General features: G+C 38.2%; 2 protein-coding genes across 31 annotated transcripts in view; both read left to right on the plus strand.

Annotated features, from left to right (window-relative positions):
- si:rp71-15k1.1 overlaps positions 1 to 19,553 on the plus strand; it is a 465,095-nt gene that overhangs the window by 274,782 nt on the left and 170,760 nt on the right. The window lies entirely within an intron of this gene.
- The window catches only part of fam131ba (family with sequence similarity 131 member Ba), an 86,911-nt gene that overhangs the window by 24,738 nt on the left and 42,620 nt on the right, over positions 1 to 19,553 (plus strand). For all 30 annotated transcript variants that reach the window (XR_015516494.1, XR_015516495.1, XR_015516496.1 and 27 more), the window contains one exon: positions 8,005 to 8,042. Coding sequence is in view for 15 of the 30 variants with exons in the window: in XM_087295449.1 (XP_087151575.1) it covers positions 8,005 to 8,042 (38 nt within the window). In the remaining 15 variants the exon portion in view is untranslated. The remainder of the gene's footprint in view (positions 1 to 8,004; positions 8,043 to 19,553) is intronic.

The raw sequence follows: 19,553 nt of genomic DNA on the forward strand, positions 1-19,553 counted from the left end.
ACTTGATGCTTATTGGTCAGTCATGACATTCCAAGGTATGTTAATGCTATGTTATTATAACAACTTCTGAAACTAAAAGTTTTTGGGTATTACGAATCATCTTGACCATTAGTGAGTTTATATTCATTTTAATATTTACATGCTTATCTGTCATGATGCTGTTCTTGACTGTTTGGTACCATCCTGTGACTGAATATTACATAGTTTAGTGCATTGAACTATTTTCCTAAGACTTAGATTGTTTGAAATTGACTTGTATGTTATGAAAGTTGAGTCAGGCCCTATCCCAATTCTACCGCTTAACCTTACCTCTCGGTTTGCGGGTTTACGTGAAGGTGTTCCAATTATCTTTAGCTTGAAGGTGTAGGGATAAGGGGAAGGGCTGAATAGCCCTTGAAACAGAAATTTTCAGGACCCCACTCGAAACAAAGAGGTAAGAAAATTTCTCAGAATACACCATCTACAATGGCAGCATGACTGCACGCAGAAATAAAGGAGGGGCAAAAATTAGTATTTTTTGTCATTATTACCAATTTTACAACAAACAAGCATATATTTTAATACATTCATAAAAACAGCCGTGTTTTACCGTCATGCTTAAGAAAGTGATAAAATAAAAGTTTAGTGGCTGGCAATGACCTTTTTACAGTGTCTGCTATAATGTTAATGTTGTTTTCGTGTGTCTACATAGATGAATATTGCCACGGTGTAAATATACACAGAAAAATATATAAATATAAATATACACAGTACAGTTACAATCTTATTGCCCGATTATATCATCATGATAACATATACCTTGAGTGATTTCCTGAAGATAAATACCAAAAAATACCACAACTGGAATAACTACAGCAGTTGTGATTGTCAATCTCATATGAAGCAAAAGATTGCAATGACATATGATGACGTGCACAGATGTTGTAGTGCACGAACGTTGTTCGTGTTTTACCATCATGCTTTAAAAAAATAAAAAACCCTGGTTAATTTCGCTATCTATAATTCATAATAATATTAACTCCTGTATAGTAATCCTACAACATACTTTCAAATCTGACTCTCGAGTCCCTGTCAGAAAAGCCTAGTGGCTGTGAATGACCTTTTTACACTGTCTGGTATAATGTTAATGTTAGTGTTGTTTTCGTGTGTTTACATACTGTAGATGAATGGCCATGGTGTAAATACATAGTACAGTAATGAGCTTATTGTCACATTATATTGTCACAATAACTTGATACCATTGTCTTATGTTATTTCCTAGATAAATACCAAAACAATAACACAACTTGAATAACTACAGCAGTTGCCATCGTCCATCTCATATGAAGTACAAGCTCATGGTGACATATGATGACATGCTCTAGTGTTGTAGTGGTGTCCCATTTCTTAGGGGTAAAATCTGAAGCCTTTCTCCTTCACACTCTGTTTCAAGGGCCAAGGGGAAAGGGTAGGAGTAAAAAAAATTGAATTCGGAGTGGACCTGAGACATTTACTCTTTTTCAAAGATTTGTTTTTGCTGTTTTTATTGTTATAGGACTGTAGTAACAGTTGGACAGGAATAAAGTAGGAGAGCCAGAAAGGCATGTGAGCCGGGATTCTGTTTAACACCAAATCTATCTATCTATCTATCTATCTATCTATCTATCTATCTATCTATCTATCTATCTATCTATCCATCCATCCATCCATCCATCCATCCATCCATCCATCCATCCATCCATCCATCCATCCATCCATCCATCCATCCATCCATCCATCCACCTGTCTGTATGTCATCTAGTCATCATTACTGATCTCCTGGTGTGTTAGTTCTGACTGCCTCCATTGTAATTGATCATGAGTAGGTCTGCTTTACCTTAACTCACTTTATCTTTGGTTCTCTGTTTACTCTTCACTCTCCTCCAGACCTGAGCTGCTCTGCGTGGCTCTATCCATCTCTCCAGAGTGGGTTAGCTTGATTGAGGAAATGGCCCTGAGGCCCAAAGGCTCTGCTGTACTTACAGAGAGAGAGCCTAGCAATTAAAAGGCACACACTCTCTATTACACACACACACATATGCACGGGATGCAATTAATGCATTCTGAGATCCGAATCAGTCTGGAGTGGAGAAAAAACACAACAGCTCTCAGATGCAGATAGAACAAGGACTGGTACATTCTGTTTGGATGTGATTAACCCCATCACAATATTGTTATTCAATTGCGTCAACGGTTTAGGACTGCTCTAAATGAGTTCAATGAATCAAGTCAATGCTCAACTCAATTTCACTGATATTGAGCTGAATTAAATAGAACTAAATTGAATAGAGAGAGACGGGGGAGTGAGAGAGCATGTGCGCTGCAGCTAGATAATACTACATGTACGCTCTACTCTCAAGGTTCTTCATTGGCATCAATGGGTCCACATATAGTACATTTAACTGCAAGTTGAATTGCCCGAAGTGCTTTAAGAACCTTTCTATTCCACAAATAGTTCCTTATAGTGATTATCAAACATTCATTCATTAATTTTCCTTCGGCTTTCCTTTGTACCACCAACTATACCAGAATATGTTTTACACAGCGGATGCCATTTCAGCCGCAACCCAATAGTGTGAAACACTCATACACTCTCACATTCACACACTCACTCATACACTACCACTACTATTTGGCGCATTTAAATGATCACTCCTCCATCATTGAAAGTTTGTGTGTTCATTCTCTGGGTGAATAACTATTGTACAATCCAAATTTTGATTGATGTCTTTAATGGACTAGTAGTTCTTGAGTACCGCCTTTGCATGTGTACAGAAGATGATAGGTATTAACGGTGTTCAGTACAGAATTAAAATAGCATCCCCTACAGTGCACATAACTTCAATTCATCGTCAAAAATGGACATTGTTTTAAGTTTTATTAAAAAACAACTTTCCCAGAGATGGAAGGGCATACGTTGTGTGAGACATATGTTAGATAAGTTGCCAGTTCAATCGGCGGTGGCGACCCCAGATTAATAAAGGGACTAAGCCGAAAATTAATGAATGAATAGAAACCAACGTCAGAATATAGTATTATTTTATTTTACTTAAAATGAATGTTCATATTTTAAAAATATTTATGATTTAACAATCATTTAATTTTTATATCATGTTTATTTTATTACAGCATGCCAATTTAAAATGTCAAAACATTAAATTAATGCAAATTAACGCTAACTTAACTGACCTTTTATGAATATAAACATATAGATAGATATAAACAGAAAATAATTTAATTGTGTTCCAAAAAAATATAGCTAGGCTAAAAACTCAAAAACATCTCAAAAACCTGTAAGTATTTTTAATTGTTCGAATTGATCTTTTACATGCATAGTTTCTAGCGTTAATGGTATGTTGGACATAAACAAGGATGTAAACAACAGGAAATGCTGTTTGGCACCGGTAATGCTGTGTTCACACCAGACGCGAAACACTATTTGCGCGTAAATAGACACGAGAGTTTACTTGCCTCATTTGCGCATCAAAGTCCGCTTCATTTGCGCATCAAAGTCTGCTTCATTCCCACGTCAAATTCACTGAGCATCACGCATGATAGGCAGGGCTTCTGTCTGCTCCTGATTGGTTAACGCGGCGCAAATGTCTGCTGAAGTTCAGATTTTCCAACTTGAGTGGTACGTGCGATTCATGTGTTAAGCGCAGCAAACATTCAACTGCAATATGTCTATTCTCATTTTTACTTAACTTGTAAACTTAACATTTACTTAACATGTAAATCACTCGCGCTTGATGCTTCTACTGTGTCTGGTGCGAACACAGTATTACAATTTAGCTACAAATTCATTTTTATCCATCAAACCACTGTAAACAGCCACAATCTTCACCAGCTCTGCAGTGTCTCTCTATGCGGACGCTTTCAGTGTCTCTCTATGCGGATGCTTTCCCTGTGTTCTACATCTTAAATTACAAACTTGCAAAGATATGTTGAATGTTTTATATTACTTAAACATGCTTATTCCGAATATACGTGAAAGACACTTGTCAGATTTTACTTTAGAGAGCAGACCTGAGGTTTAGCTGTGTCCTCTTTATTTCCTGTCTGATTTAGGCTCAAACTGATACGGCTAACGGCTACTGTTTACACAGTGCAAAAGCTCGTGCTTGTAGGAGTGTGACGTGGTGACGTGGAGGCGATCCGCGAATCACAGCACATTATGTTAGCTGAGCCTTGTAAGGGTGGGCCTTTGAGAGGAACTAAGATATATGACAGTTGTTTTCATGTTAGCTGAGTCGCTGTATATAATCAAAGTAAGATGTATATAAAAAATAACATGATATTCTACAAGTGAAGCATGAGGACACATTGCTTTGCATCTTATACACACAACCAAGCCTTAAAAATACACGGTGGAGCACCCCTTTAAATATATATACGAATTTTTCAAAACGTCAACATCAGATCGTCAGATTGACGTTGTACCCCAAGATTGTGGGGACGTTGTATTTTGTTTGGAAAATAGACATTGAATTTTGGTCACCTGACATCACAACCTATATTTTACCTAATATTAACGTCTTAAGACGTTATGTGCCTGCTGGGCAATAACTAAATGCTCTACAGAATGTTACGTTTACACACAACCACAAATTGCATGTAAATGCATCAGCTTTTTACAATGTAATACTCACTACTCTTGAGTACTTTTGAAATGTCTACTTTTTACTCTACTAGCTCTACAATTTTAGGCAAATAATGGTACTTTTACTTGAGTTTGATTGTTCAGTACTCTTTCCACCACTGGTCATCACCCACAACTGACGTTTAAATATCCCCATTTCAAAGCATTTATTCAACAAAAGATAATTTATTTATTAACAATTTGTGATAACATAATATTAATTTCATAAAGAGTGTATTACTGTGTGATGCATAAATTAAATGCAAATGCATATTGTCGTTGCTTTAAATGTTTCCCTTCCAAAGTGACACTCGCCCCTTTAGCTTTTATCTTATACGCACAACCAAGCCATGAAAATACACAGTGGACCACCCCTTTAAATATATATACGAATTTTAAATAATAAAACAAAAACTCTCTTGTGAAGCCATTTATCACTCTTTGCAAACAAAAATTGTGTGGTTGGTGTGACCATCCCCAAGAGAAAAGGCTTTTGTGATTCATTTTCGCATTTTAAATTGGGTGCACACTGTGCAGTTTTTACAGCTTTGACAGCTTGCAGTCACACTTTCCTTGTCAGATTTTTGACACAGCTAGCTACAACTTTTTCAACAAGATTTGTCTCACTATAATCTCACACAAAGCTTTCTACTGCTGCCTGTTTCACACTATGAATCAGATAAATATTTATAAATTTTTTTTTTAAATCAATCAAGTGACAATACTAACATTCAAAGCTTTTATAAAATTTACTTTTGTTTAATGATGAATTGATCGCTATAAACGTTAATAATAGTTAAAGGGACAGTTGGCAATGATGTCATTATTCACTCACTTTCCATTGGTTCCAAACTTGTTAGAGATTCTTTCTTCTCTTGAACACAAAGGAAGATACTTCTGACATCTGTTATTTTGTTTTCCTACTATAGAAGTCATAGGCTACTGGAACATTCTACCAGAAACGTACATTTTCACTTATAAAAAATGTGACAGGGCCTGACCTTTAAGCTTGTCTTCTTCAAAAAATCCTATAAAAACAACACAGGGTCAGGCTTTATTTTGATGGCCCGTTTGTTGAATTTAAGTTTCATTGCATCTACATGCCAACTAATTCTCATTAGATTATAAGTAGACTGTTGGGGTTAGGGTTAGTAAGTTGACATGTACTTGCAAAGTTTCTTATAGTCAGTTAAATGTATGTTGAAGGAGCAGTATCAGCAGATATTAAGCAGACAGTCTACTAATACTCAAATGGACCATCAAAGTAAGGTATCTGCGGGGTCTTAAAAAGTCTTAAATTTCAAAAACCGAATTATAGGCAAATCGATGCTCGTGCACGTGAGCGACAATCACATAGCATGAACTACCAAAGATGCGATCTGAGAGAATCGCCGATAAGTCGCCGATGCCTGTGAGATATTTGGCATGCTAAACATCTGGAGCTGTCGGCGATTCAAATCATGCCGTGTAAAATGAGTTTTGACTGAAAATAACATCGGCGATCGCCTACAACCAATGAGAGAGCAGCATTCCCTTGTGTGTGTGTGTACCTGCAGGCCAGCGGGAGGTTGAAGGGGAAGGTAAAAGCGCTTATTTTTGGTTTATTTGGACCCAAAAGATTAAGGAAAAACTAGTTTCCTTTCTGAGGTTTGGCAGAAGCACCTGTGTCTGTTTGACGTTTTATACGAAAAGTTAAAAAGGAAAGTTGAGGAGAAATTGCTTGTTCTCTTCAAACCCAGGTGAGCAAATATGTACATTTTTTTACCCCATTAAAGGCTTCTTACTCGTTATGTAGTTAATAATAAAAGATATACTACATGTTTGTGGCTGTGAGACGTAAATTGTAAAGTCATGCAATGTGAAAGCCCCTGTCGCTGATCCATCTTGCAGTCTCGATCGTTATGGTGTCTTAAATCTTAAATCTGACGATGAAACCTGTGGAACCCCGAACAAGCATAAAATCATACAATTGTATGATAGAACTCATCCTTGATCATTGTCAGCTTCTCCATCAAATGATGTCTATTCTTCTAAATCATAGCCTAAATTGTGTTGCATACATTTTATGTAAAATTTCATGCAAATGTGACTGACAGAAACATGGGGACAATTGTAAATGTATTTGTATTATAAATATGAAGTATTTATTTAGAATTCATTTATAATTTTGTGGCGAAGCAGTGGCGCAGTAGGTAGTGCTGCTGCCTCACAGCAAGAAGGTCGCTGGTTCGAGCCTCGGCTCAGTGGGCGATTCTGTGTGGAGTTTGCATGTTCTCCCTGCAGTCGCGAGGGTTTCCTCCGGGTGCTTCGGTTTCCCTTACAGTCCAAAGACATGTGGTACAGGTGAATTGGGTAATCTAAATTGTCCATAGTGTATGAGTGTGTGTGTGAATGTGTGTGTGGATGTTTCCCAGAGATGGGTTGTAGCTGGAAGGGCATCCGTTTTGTAAAAAACTTGCTGGATAAGTTGGCGGTTCATTCTGCTGTGGCGACTCTGGATTAATAAAGGGACTAAGCTGACAAGAAAAATAAAGCTGGAAAAATAGAGGGTCTGATATCTATGGCCATATACAACAAAACCGTCTATATATGTTGTTAAGCCTTTCAAACAACCTCTCTTGTAAACACATTTATCACTCTTTGCAAAAAAAAAAGCTCACTCTCAGAAAAGATGGCAAGTGTGAATTTCTCAAAACCAGTGGAAACATCTGCAGATGTTTGGCCTTTTCCACTGTGTTGATTTTCAGCTCCATTTATGGTTTGTTTTTCCAAAACACTGCCATTATGCGACAACATTATACATTCATGCCAGTTTGACTGTTTTTCAGGCACATCATTCAAAATGTTAGCACAGACCGGGTTACATGTCACTTCTAATTTGTCATTTTCGATGACTCATTGTAAACACGCACCATCAACATATATTTCATAATCAAAATGATGCGTGAGTGCAAAACAGAGGAAATAAGCATATTTATGAACCCAGTCATTTTAATATTAAAGATATTTGCGGAGAGGACATGCACTCGTTTGAGGTTAATCCTACATTTGAAATCGTTTTCTTGAAATACAATGCCGAATATTTGCATAATTGCATCACGCTGCGCAATCACTAAATGTTTTTATCACTTTGTAGGAAGGATGCGATCTAAAAGTGTGACGCAACAAATCTTCCCCACAGAGTGCTGGCGGTTTTTGGATGGATAATTAATCTAATTTTAGGTCTTTGTGTGAATGTCAGCAGAAAATGTAGCGAGGAGCTGTCAGTTTGACTTAGCTTATTCGGTAAAGGTTGCATAAGCTACATGCCTATTCCCTTATCTTTCTCTCTCTCTCTTTCCCTGCAGCGGCGGATGCAGTTCCCGTTCGGAAAGATGGGGAGCAGGTAAGTAAAACTACAACGCTTTGCATATTTAAGATTTGCTTTGCACCGAACCTCTTGTCCCATGTTGTGAGCTTAAGCTTTAAGGATCACGTCTAAATGACGTCCTTCGCTGAGATGATACTTGTGCGACGTCTGCATTTCTGTCCGATGCTATTATACCTATCAAGGGCTGACATTTGTGCCTCAGCCTCATGGCACTTTAATGAAGTCTTTAGCGTACACGAAGACCCCCCTGTGTGCCACGCGCATATCTCGGCACCCTGTAAGCGCTGGAAGTCAGAAAGGAAAGCATGATGTGTATTTGAAAAGCCTCTAGATTAGATTTCTTACCAAGGCCACAGGAGCCGGACCCAAGAGCCTGACAATTACCGCTACAGTATTGCTGTATAACGGGTTTGTCCCCTGGGAAGACATAACCTCATCCGTCTTCTCTGTTTGCTGTTCGTGTTCGTGTCCTGCTCAAGGACAGCCGCCCCTGGCTTGTTGCTTTACTCATCACCGGATGAATTTGGCTCAAAATGTAGTGATTTGGATCCTGGCATCCATCCAAAGCAAATGGCACGCTGTATATCTCAATGCAGGGTTGAAGAAGTTGAGGCAGGAGGTGATGTCATCTCGGTAGCTATGCTTCCATCCACCTGTTTATATGTGCATTTTGGATTTTGCATATGGAAATGCTTAGTGGAAACAGCAAGATGAGTGTAAATGTTCAATATCTTGATAAAAATGCTGTGATAAAAATTTTATCCGATAAAAAAATTGTGCAAAAACTACGATGGAAACACATTTACTGCCTAATTTTAAAGGGCACCTATGATGAAAATCTACGTTTATTAGCTGTTTGGACAGAACTGTGTGTAGGTATAGTGTCCACAGTCATATAGGAGTGATATAAACCCAACAAGTCTATTTCTTTTTATTTCCTGAAGTTAAAATAAGACCCAAATCCCAGGGATTTGTGAGGCCCACCACAACATGCAGTTTTCCCCACCCACCAAATTGATTGACAGGAGCGATGTCTCCATAATAACATGTATTCACACGTCCACAGAACATTTTTTGCAAATAAGTGAAGTTTCACAAACTGAAGCTGCGGTCACACTAGAGTTTGACAATGCGGAATTTTGTCGTGCAGAGCTGTAAAAAGGGGCGAGATTAAACAAGATTATTAGGCATTACAAAAAGCAAGCAGTTGCTCTATGTTTTAAATTTCTGTCCAGAGAGGTCATGTTTTGATTCTCGGTAGTCAAGTGATGCGCAGTCAAGTGATGCATTTTCGCAGGTCAGAGTTCAAAGCTTGAACTTTGCACCGCCGCGACCTGCAAAACTTGAAGCATGACCCTGCGTTTCCAGTCTGTCGCATTTGTGTGCGTATGAATGGAAGTCTATGGGGAGAAAAGTCCAGTGACTGCAACTTTACTTTCCAGAGGAGCACGTGATATGATCGACTACAGCTGATCCTTATCGCTAATCATTAGTTAACCTATCAGATCATTCTAAAACTACTATAAATATCCTGCCTAAACTTCATTCTATATATTTGTTTTTGGACACCCCCCCCCCCTTATCCTTCCCTTCTCCCTCCTCCTCTTTTCATGATTGGGCAACACGGTGGCTCAGTGGCTGGCGCTATAGCAGCAAGAGGGCCACAGGTTCAAGTTCTAATCAAACCAGTCGGCACTCCCTGCACGAAGTTTGCATGTTCTCCCCGTGTTCGCATGGGTTTTCCCCGGGTACTCCGGTTTCCTCCCAAAGTCTAAAAACATGCACATAAATAAAGCGTAATATCAGTCACAAGCGCTTAACACATTTACATTGAACCAATCAGCACCACCATATTAGCCAAAGTACAAACGGGGGCACTCGAGAAACACCTGGGGCCTCATGTACGAAGACTTGCGTGGAAATCTTACTAAAACATTGCGTACGCACAAAGCTGTAAATGTGCGTACGCAGAAAAAAATTCAGATGTATGAAACACTGCGTACGCCGAATCTCACGCATATTCTTTTGTACATCTGAATGAACGTGAAACTGAGCGCAACATGCACGAGCACAAAACCCCTCCCTGCCTCCTCCCCAGTATGAATATGCTAATGACTATGCTAATGGCAAAACCCAACGAAAAAGCAATGGCAAAATCAAGCAAAAAGAGAAACTTTGAACAGAATGTGAATTGGAGGTGCTGCTTTCGGAGGTAGACCGGAGAAAAGCGGTGTTATTTGCAAGTTTGTTCTCCGGAATTAACAACAAAAGAAAAAAATAGAGTGGGAGAGTTTAGCTGATACGGTTAACACAGTTGGGTCTGAACATCGCACTGAGTGCATTTAAAAAAAGAAATAGTGTGGTTTATAACTGAAAAATGTTGCAGTACCCTTAGCAGTCTCAGTTGCGCACCTCATAAGAAGCATGTGATCATGTACTGACATAATCGAGCATAAACTCGGCTCGAATCCAGCGTCTAATGAATTCTTTCTTTTTTTCCCCGCTACATATCAGATTTTGCCCACTATTTATCAAGAGAAAGACAAGTAGGAATCATCAATAAGTTTGTGCAGCATATTTTATTTGCACATTTATTGAATGGAAATGTTTCTGATTCACGGATGCAAATTCATCTTCAGATAGTGTCTTTATAGCAATGTTCGTGCGGTAGATTGCTCAGATTACATTGGGAAAACAGGCGACCGCTGCAAATTGTGCTTCAATGTTTAGCTGCTCAACTGTATGGTATGGAAATCTTACATACCTACTACAGTATATGAACCCGTCTCATACAGCTGCCATTGCAAGGATCAGACACTTTGTAGAGAAGAATTTAACACAACTGCCTCTAGGAGTCGCCAATGGAAATAAAACAGACACGCACAAAAAATGTGCGTACGCCTGCCAGAAAGCTGCCGTGAACCTGCGCACATTCCCACGTTCAGTTCATTGTTAGTAAATCCAAACGTGAGCGATTCTGAGCGTGAAACCTGGCGTACGCAAAGTTTTTGTGCGTACGCAGCGTTGATACATGAGGCCCCTGATGTTTTGCCTATTTCAGACCAGCGCAACCCTAATTTTCCCATCTTACAACAAGTTTAAATAGCAAATCCATTTGCTCCGCTTTGTGGACTCTAAAACGTCTAGAAAGGAGGTTTGTTAAGATGTACAGCAATACACAAATATATAACAAATGTAAAAAAAAATACTACAAAAATTATTATTTTCTACATAAATATAAAAAACACTACCTCCATGCCTCACCTTAGGGGGCTTTTTTTCAGTTTATTTATTACAATTTGCATTTAATGTTATAATTAGCAGTATTATTTATTATATACATATTTATATTTGTTTTAATAAAAACAAGCTTGGATTTGTCCACCTGTCGGTTTCTGGACCATATGTGGCATATGATGTGTGTTTAGATATAACTCTGAACTGAATTTAGAAATAGTTTTGAAACAAATCTTTGCGCTTAACAGACTAAATTAAATATGTAGGCTAATGGATAAAGTAAAGGAGTAAAGTATAAAAATAAAGAGAGAAAGAGAAAGAGGCCGAAAGGAGGAGGCTTGTTCTTTATCCTCGCACTGCAGTTGTTTAACTGCTTTCTCGCTAGTGAAGTGTTCAGTTTTTCCACTTACAAAGTCCGCCATGTAAATAGCAAATGCGTCGTGAATCTTAAAGGGAATATGAGACGAGTGTCTGATTGGTTTAATGCACATTATGCTCAAAACACACCCATAACTTATTAAAAGAATAAGCACATCCCTCTTAGACCATGTGCTGCAGCGCAAACCTTATTTTTCCATCCTTAAAATATAAAAAATTTGCAGTTAGCTTCTGCACCCTGCGCTTTAGACTTTGCGTCTAGATCCTTAAAATAGAGCCCAAAGACATTAAAGCGATATGTAATTCTTAACCACTATAATCACTATGGCCGCATGGTCTCAGTAAACGTGCATATATGTGTGCATGTGTACTGCAAACGGCATTTGTGTGGGATTCACCATTTCAGAAAGGCTTGAATAAACTCCACCACAAATACATTTAATAAACTTACTTGTTTTTTTTGTTTTTTGACTGAGCTGTATTTCAGCTTCGTCCAAGTCTATCTTAGTCACTGTGCTGTTTATTTGACGTAACATGATGAGAAGCAGCTCATTTGCATTTAAAGCCCAAGGCTACAAAAACAGCTACAATGTTTAGGTTGTTTTCAATCACGTGGTTCTGCTGACGTGAAATTCTGATGGAGGGCAGGAAGTATAAAACCGAATGGGAGACATAGAGGAAGATCCGTATTTTTGCAATTTATACAATATTTCAAAGGAGATATAATTAAAAAAATAAGCACATATGTTGGGCATGCTCCTTATCTCATGAAGAGGGCTGAGTTTTCTACTGAACTAAAATAAATTTGCCTGTCATCGAGGCGGCATAAAAAATACTATAGTAAATACTTTAGTGTTTGGAAGCATACTACAGATAATTACTTGAATTAAACTGTTGTAGTAATTATATTATTGCAGTGTTACGACACTTCTGTTGTAATAAATTATTAAATAGGCTTCAGTTTCTATAATTATACACCACATCAAAATAAACCACAGTTTACTCTAATTTTACAATATTAATAACGTTTATCAGTTTACTCTACTACAGTACTCTTTAGCATTCATTAACAGTTGTACACATTATACACTTTGTGGTTCGAAAACACGTTTATTATAAATTACTATAGTTTTTCCCCCATGCAGATAACTTCCAGACATCACAAAATAACAAATGAAAGCATACAAAAGCATTGTTTACATTAATATTTTTTATAGGGGAAAAGTGCTCCACAATAGTAACCGTCTAGTTTTGTCACGAGAGTTGCATTTATAATACATTTTTATTTTTTTGTTCTGTCAGTGAACTTACTATCAACAAACATTCACCGCTTCTGCTCGAATAGATGTTAACGTTACGGTTGTTTATTCAGTCGAAACGTCAGTAAAGACTTGGATTATTGCAAAACAAGACAGATTTCATTGCGGCGATTACATGGCAGGTTATATTATTTATGTTCTTCTGGATTTTATTTAAGTGTGGTGGTGTTTGTATTTGACTTTTATATAACACTTGAACATATTTAAACACATAGCTAGGCCTGTAAATAATCTTTATTAGTGCTGTCCAACGAATTATTGCGTTCAAGAAAAGTTTGTACACATGGATGTATTTAATAAATGTTTATTACATGACGCCTTTTCTTCTGTTTTTCAGCCAGTTTCTAGAATTTTCCTCTCTTTGTGAGGTAAAACTTTTGGAAGTCTATAAAAGCTGTTCTGCATTTCTTATTTTGGCCAATTTAAACAATTAAAAACAACATAAAACTGAAACATTTTGATGTTCTGATAGCGATTCCTATGCAGAAGAATCACTTTCTACCCTCCATCTGAATTCCACGCTTCATCAATGACGTCATATGAACACAACCTATTTGGACACCAAAATGGACAAATTCTGGAGGCTATGATAAATTATCTGATGGGTATTTTGAACTGAAACTTTACAGACACATTCTGGAGACAACAAACGCTTATCTTACATCTTGTAAAAGGGGGTACATTAGGCAATAGTATCTGGATGCAGCCTTTATGATGCAAGCTGAGATTGCATATCTCAGTGATGCAATGTCAGACACTCAATGCACTCAATAGTGTGGGGTGGGGTTAAGTGAGCGCATTAAAAAGCATTGGATGCAGCTCAGGTTAGGGTCAGGCGATGTCGACCAATTTGCCATCGTATAATGTCTAATGTGAAACATCGCAATGGACGATGGCATCGTCATCATGTGAAAAGTAAAAAGCGAAGAGCGAGGAGGGATCCGGGGGTGAGAAGGGTGCGCGACTTATTTGAGGACCGGGAGGGAGACGCGCAATTTTCGGGGAGATTATCACTCGTTGTGGGGCATTATGAGTCCCGCAAATACAGACTCCGGGAACTTCCGGGAGACTTGGGATGTCTGAATATCACGTTTAACAACTGTAGTGAGACGCGATCCAGCGGTACATCCTTGATAAACTGTCCGACGTGCACTGCTCTCTGGAGCTCAGAGAAGTGCATGACAGTGTGTGGCTGTGGCAGTGTGTGTGTTTGTGGTCACATGATGTGTGCTTTCAGCGGTCAGAGGGCTGCTCAGAAATGCTAGGTAAAACACGGTGTGGATGTGGATCATTTTCATTCTAAAATGTCGTTTTAACACTAAGACGTTTTAGTGTAAACTGGGCCTTAGTGTGTATTTTTCGCGAGCGGGTTTGCAGCGGGGGCAGGGCGGAGTATCGGCGATGCCGGCTCAGCATCGTGTTGTCTATTAGCCGTCGGCAATGGACGATAAGTGCCATATAAAAATTTCTTGTGATTTTGTTTTAACAGATCATGTCATAACAAAAATAAGCATGATAGGATGACGTTAATTTACAAATTAGCAGGCCGACCACAATGTAAAACATCTGAAATGTTGTTTTGGTCATTCTAAAATCCCTCAGCCAAAGTCTGTCATCAAAGTGGTTCAGTATTATTACCACCAGAACTCTCTCGAGCAGCTGTGCTCCTAAAGATTGATCTCGTGTCTCTAAAAGCAACCACAAGTTCACTGTGTTTCATGGCACGAATCATTTATTATATAAGAAAAAATGCCCTCAGCGGCTTCTTTTAGCACAACAGATTCCAATTATCTTTTGGTATTTTATCAGAAAGTGATGATTTTGTTGTCTTTAACTCAATGAATGGAAACATAAAACAAATGTTTTATACGAAATTTCAGTTTTTCGCACAAGTTTAATTCACGTCTTTGGATGGAAACATAGCTATCGGCTGTGCTGTTGTATAAACACATGCATGTGTTAGTTACATTTTAAAAAAGCATTGATGTGTTGCTAAAATAAGAATAATAAAAGATTAAAATGTCATAAAATGTTATTTTTATCCGCACGCAAATGTAGCTGAAAAAAGTACACAACATCTCGCTAACAGCTAACATTGTGTCATCTGATTTGAAAATATGAGATTGTGGTTTGTTATTTACAACGCCATCATCTGATACTGTAGCTAAAGCTAAATGTCTACTTTCACCACCTCAGGCACACTTTCATTAAAGATTTAGAGAGTGTTTAAAAAGCATTTTTGAGTGAAGAACAGAAACTTTACAAGGAGAAAGAATTATTTTTTAAAAGCTTTAAAAATTCATTAATTCATTCATTTTCCTCTGACTTTCATTTATCAGAGGTCGCCACAGTGGAATGAACTGCCAACTATTATAGCAAAGAAAAATTAATGAATGAATAATTGGTCTGCATTTATTAATTTGTAGCCTCAATAAAGTGTCTTGAGTGTGTTTACAACAGTCTGAATCACAAGCTTATTTAAAATGTTGTAAATATTAGTAGAAACATCTGATTTAGTGCACATATATATATATATATATATATATATATATATATATATATATATATATATATATATATATATATATATATATATATATATATATATAATTTTATAAGACCCCTGAAGCCACAAATATGAATTTTGTTTTGCATGTATATGTTTTTTTTTTTTGACTGTTAAAGTGCCATTAGCCGCAGGCCTGCATTTGATGAATCACCAAGGACCATGGCAGCAGCAAAGCTCCTTGATTATTATGCCAGAGTGAGAGAATAGTTTAGCCATTTCAGTCAAGAAAATAGAAACCTTTTTTGTTGTCTGTCTTAGCACATTAAATAGGAAATAGATTTAAATAGGAAAATTATCGAAGCAATTGTTTTAAAGATATTTTTGTGTGAGATGCTAATGGTCTACTCTAATTTAATGAATTATGCTAAGCTAAGCTAAAAGGGGACTACACTAGGTAGTCTCGTGTGACTTTAGACTGACGGCTAAAGATCTGGGAACTATCTTATGTCTATGTTATATGACTCACAGCAGGCTAACTTGTTAAGTCCTGATGTATTCTATAAACCAATTAAAATACTATTACCGTGTCCGCTACTCATATGAATTGAGAAACTATTTGTTTAGGACCACTTTTTGGTCATAGCACAAGTTAAATGAATTTTTATATAAAATCAAATGTGTACACAACAGTCTCTGGACTTGCTGCATCTCAGACACCAATATTTTAACAATTTCTAAAAAAATTATCACTTTCTAGTCATTGGATATTATATATATATAGCAAAGGCGACACCGTAGTGTAATTTGGGAAACAGCCACTAGATGGCGCGGTGGCCATTTTGGAATGAAAACTCCAATAGAACAACAGCATATTATAAGTCTGTAAAATAAACTATTAAAAGTGATGATGATTGTGATAATAAGTGTTGTTTTGTCGTCTTTCATGTTGTATCTAAGTTTTAATGGGCTTTTTAAATGAATAAATAAAAAACAAACCAACTGCTTGCCACCGCGCCAATAATGAGATCCTATGGACAGCTGATCGCTTTCACTCCAAAATGGCGGAATCCAGGGCTGTTGCTGGGTGCTGCTGTTGCAATGGAGCATTCTATTGAGTGTCGCCTCTTGGTCATTCTAAGCTCTTTGCATATAGAAAACAGTATGTGTGTAATATTTGTTTTTGTTTTTCAAATAAAAAGTCTTAAAATGTAAACAACTTACAAAAAACATTCCATAATGTAAATAAGTTGTCATTTAATAAGAATATGTCAATAACTCGGACCCGGAAGCCGCTTCCCGTGACGTCACACTTAACAAACGTACCAATCAAATTTCATTGTGTGTCGTGCCATGTTTGTGGGTGTGAAAATATCCTCAGAATAACAGCCTGTCACACAGCAGCACATCATTCATTCACAAACGTCTCTAAGAATTTACAACAACGACACATCAATATTCTTAATGATCTGACAGCAAAACATATAGGAAATCAATAGGACATGTATATAGACTTTGTTCTGAGATTCATTGATTATTTCAGTGAGCCGTTTCCACAGTAAGATTAGGCAGATTGAGATGACACATGTTTGAAAGTTTTCTCTGCTTTATAAAAGAAAGGCTGTATTTGTGAGTATCCACGAAAAAAAAACTGTTATGCTGCGTCCCCATTTGCATACTCATACTACGCCCTTAAAGTATGTACTTTTTTGTGAAGGAAAAATATATACTTTTGAGTGTGTAACAGAGGTGTATGCTTAGTTATGAGCCCTGTCAATCATCCACATTTCTGTCGTATTTCATTTCCTATCTTATTGGTGAAGCAGCAGCAAGTTAATCTGCCATTTACGAGTCATTCATGCAGAGAAATCTTCTCAGGTCTTTGGATATAGGTGCATAAAAATTTGCATAAAAATGGGAGTTTCTGTTTGGGCACGCACTGATTTTCAGAGAGGCAAAACAAACAGAGACGCAGGGGAGAAAGATGGTGACTGCGTTTACATGGACAGCGGTAACATAGTATACTGCGTTTACATGGATAGTGCGGCTACTATCAGCTATGAAGCTTTTTAAAAGTGATTTATATTGGATAATTAAGGAAAATAAAGTCTTTTTGTATTTTTGGTATTCACGTCTCATGCCTTTTCTTCACACAAAGAACCTGTGTTAATTTCCCTGTGATCAGGGTGGCGTAGTCAGCTTTAATTTAGTATTTTTCTCCCAACTTACCGCTCAGCTACATTTTGGCTCCGCTACATTCTGGCTCCGCTCCGCTACATTCTCCGCTACATTCTAGTATCCCTGCTTCCATTCATGGCCAAGATTCTGGAGAAAGTAATGTTCCATCAAGTCCTGGACTTTCTTACTCAAAACAATCTCATGGACAACAAGCAATCCGGCTTTAAGAAAGGCCACTCAACTGAGACTGCCCTGCTCTCGGTCGTGGAGGATCTCAGACTGGCTAAAGCAGACTCTAAATCATCAGTCCTCATTTTGCTGGACTTGTCAGCTGCTTTTGACACTGTCAACCACCAGATCCTGCTATCTATGCTCGAGTCACTGGGCGTTGCGGGCACTGTTATACAATGGTTCAGATCTTACCTCTCTGACAGGTCATTCAGGGTGTCTTGGAGGGGAGAGGTGTCCAACCTACAGCATCTAAACACTGGGGCTCTGTTCTTGGGCCACTTCTCTTCTCCATCTACACGTCATCTCTAGGACCAGTCATCCAGAGACATGGATTCTCCTACCACTGCTATGCTGATGATACCCAGCTATACCTCTCTTTTCATCCTGATGATCCCTCGGTTCCAGCTCGCATCTCAGCCTGCCTGTTGGATATTTCACACTGGATGAAAGATCATCATCTTCAGCTGAACCTCGCAAAAACGGAAATGCTTGTAGTTTCTGCCAACTCGACTCTACACCATAACTTTTCAATCCAGATGGATGGGGCAACCATTACTGCATCCAAAATGGTGAAAAGCCTTGGAGTAACGATTGATGACCAACTAAACTTCTCTGACCACATTTCTAGAACTGCTCGATCGTGCAGATTCGCACTCTATAACATCAGAAAGATCCGACCCTTCCTATCTGAACATGCAGCTCAACTCCTTGTTCAAGCTCTTGTTCTCTCCAAACTGGATTACTGCAACTCTCTACTAGCTGGGCTTCCAGCTAACTCTATCAAGCCTCTTCAACTGCTCCAGAACGCAGCAGCACGAGTTGTCTTCAATGAACCTACACGGGCATATGTCACTCCGCTGCTAGTCCGTTTGCACTGGCTGCCAGTTGCTGCTCGCATCAAATTCAAAGCTCTGATGTTTGCCTACAAAGTGACTTCTGGCCTAGCTCCTTCTGATCTGCTCTCACTTCTGCAGATCTATGTGCCCTCCAGAAACTTGCGTTCTGTGAATGAACGTCGCCTCGTGGTTCCATCCCAAAGAGGGCAGAAATCACTTTTGCGAACGCTCACGCTCAATCTGCCCAGTTGGTGGAATGAACTCCCTAACTGCATCAGAACAGCAGAGTTACTCGCTATTTTCAAGAAACGACTAAAAACTCAACTATTTAGTCTCCACTTCACTTCCTAATCTGCAATTGCCTCTCTGGATATCACACCAACTGTACCCAAAAAAAAAAAAAAAAATTGCTAATACTTTCCTTCTTAGACTTTAAAGACCTGAAACTTGCCTATAGCACTTATTCATTGTTGCTCTTATAGTTGTGTAAATTGCTTCCTCGTCCTCATTTGTAAGTCGCTTTGGATAAAAGCGTCTGCTAAATGATTAAATGTAAATGTAAATGTAATTGAATTATTTGGCAAATTATGAAATGGTGGACTTTAACTGTAGTTTCGCACTTTCATTCAGGAACATTTAATGCATGCCCCCCATGACAAACAAGATATTGCATACGAGGAACTGCTGGAAGAGTGTAGTTTTAATGCAATGTTCGGTACCGCATGGCAAATGGGAGCAAAAACCCTCTGCATTTTTCGGTAACTTAGATGCACTCGGTAGGTAGAGTCAGATAGCCTTGTGTGTATAGACTATTCTGTCACATAATGCGGTGAAAATCCTA

This window comes from Danio rerio, chromosome 19 (assembly GCF_052040795.2).
Source record: "Danio rerio strain M-AB ecotype USA chromosome 19, GRCz13ab, whole genome shotgun sequence".
Lineage (NCBI taxonomy): Eukaryota > Metazoa > Chordata > Actinopteri > Cypriniformes > Danionidae > Danio > Danio rerio.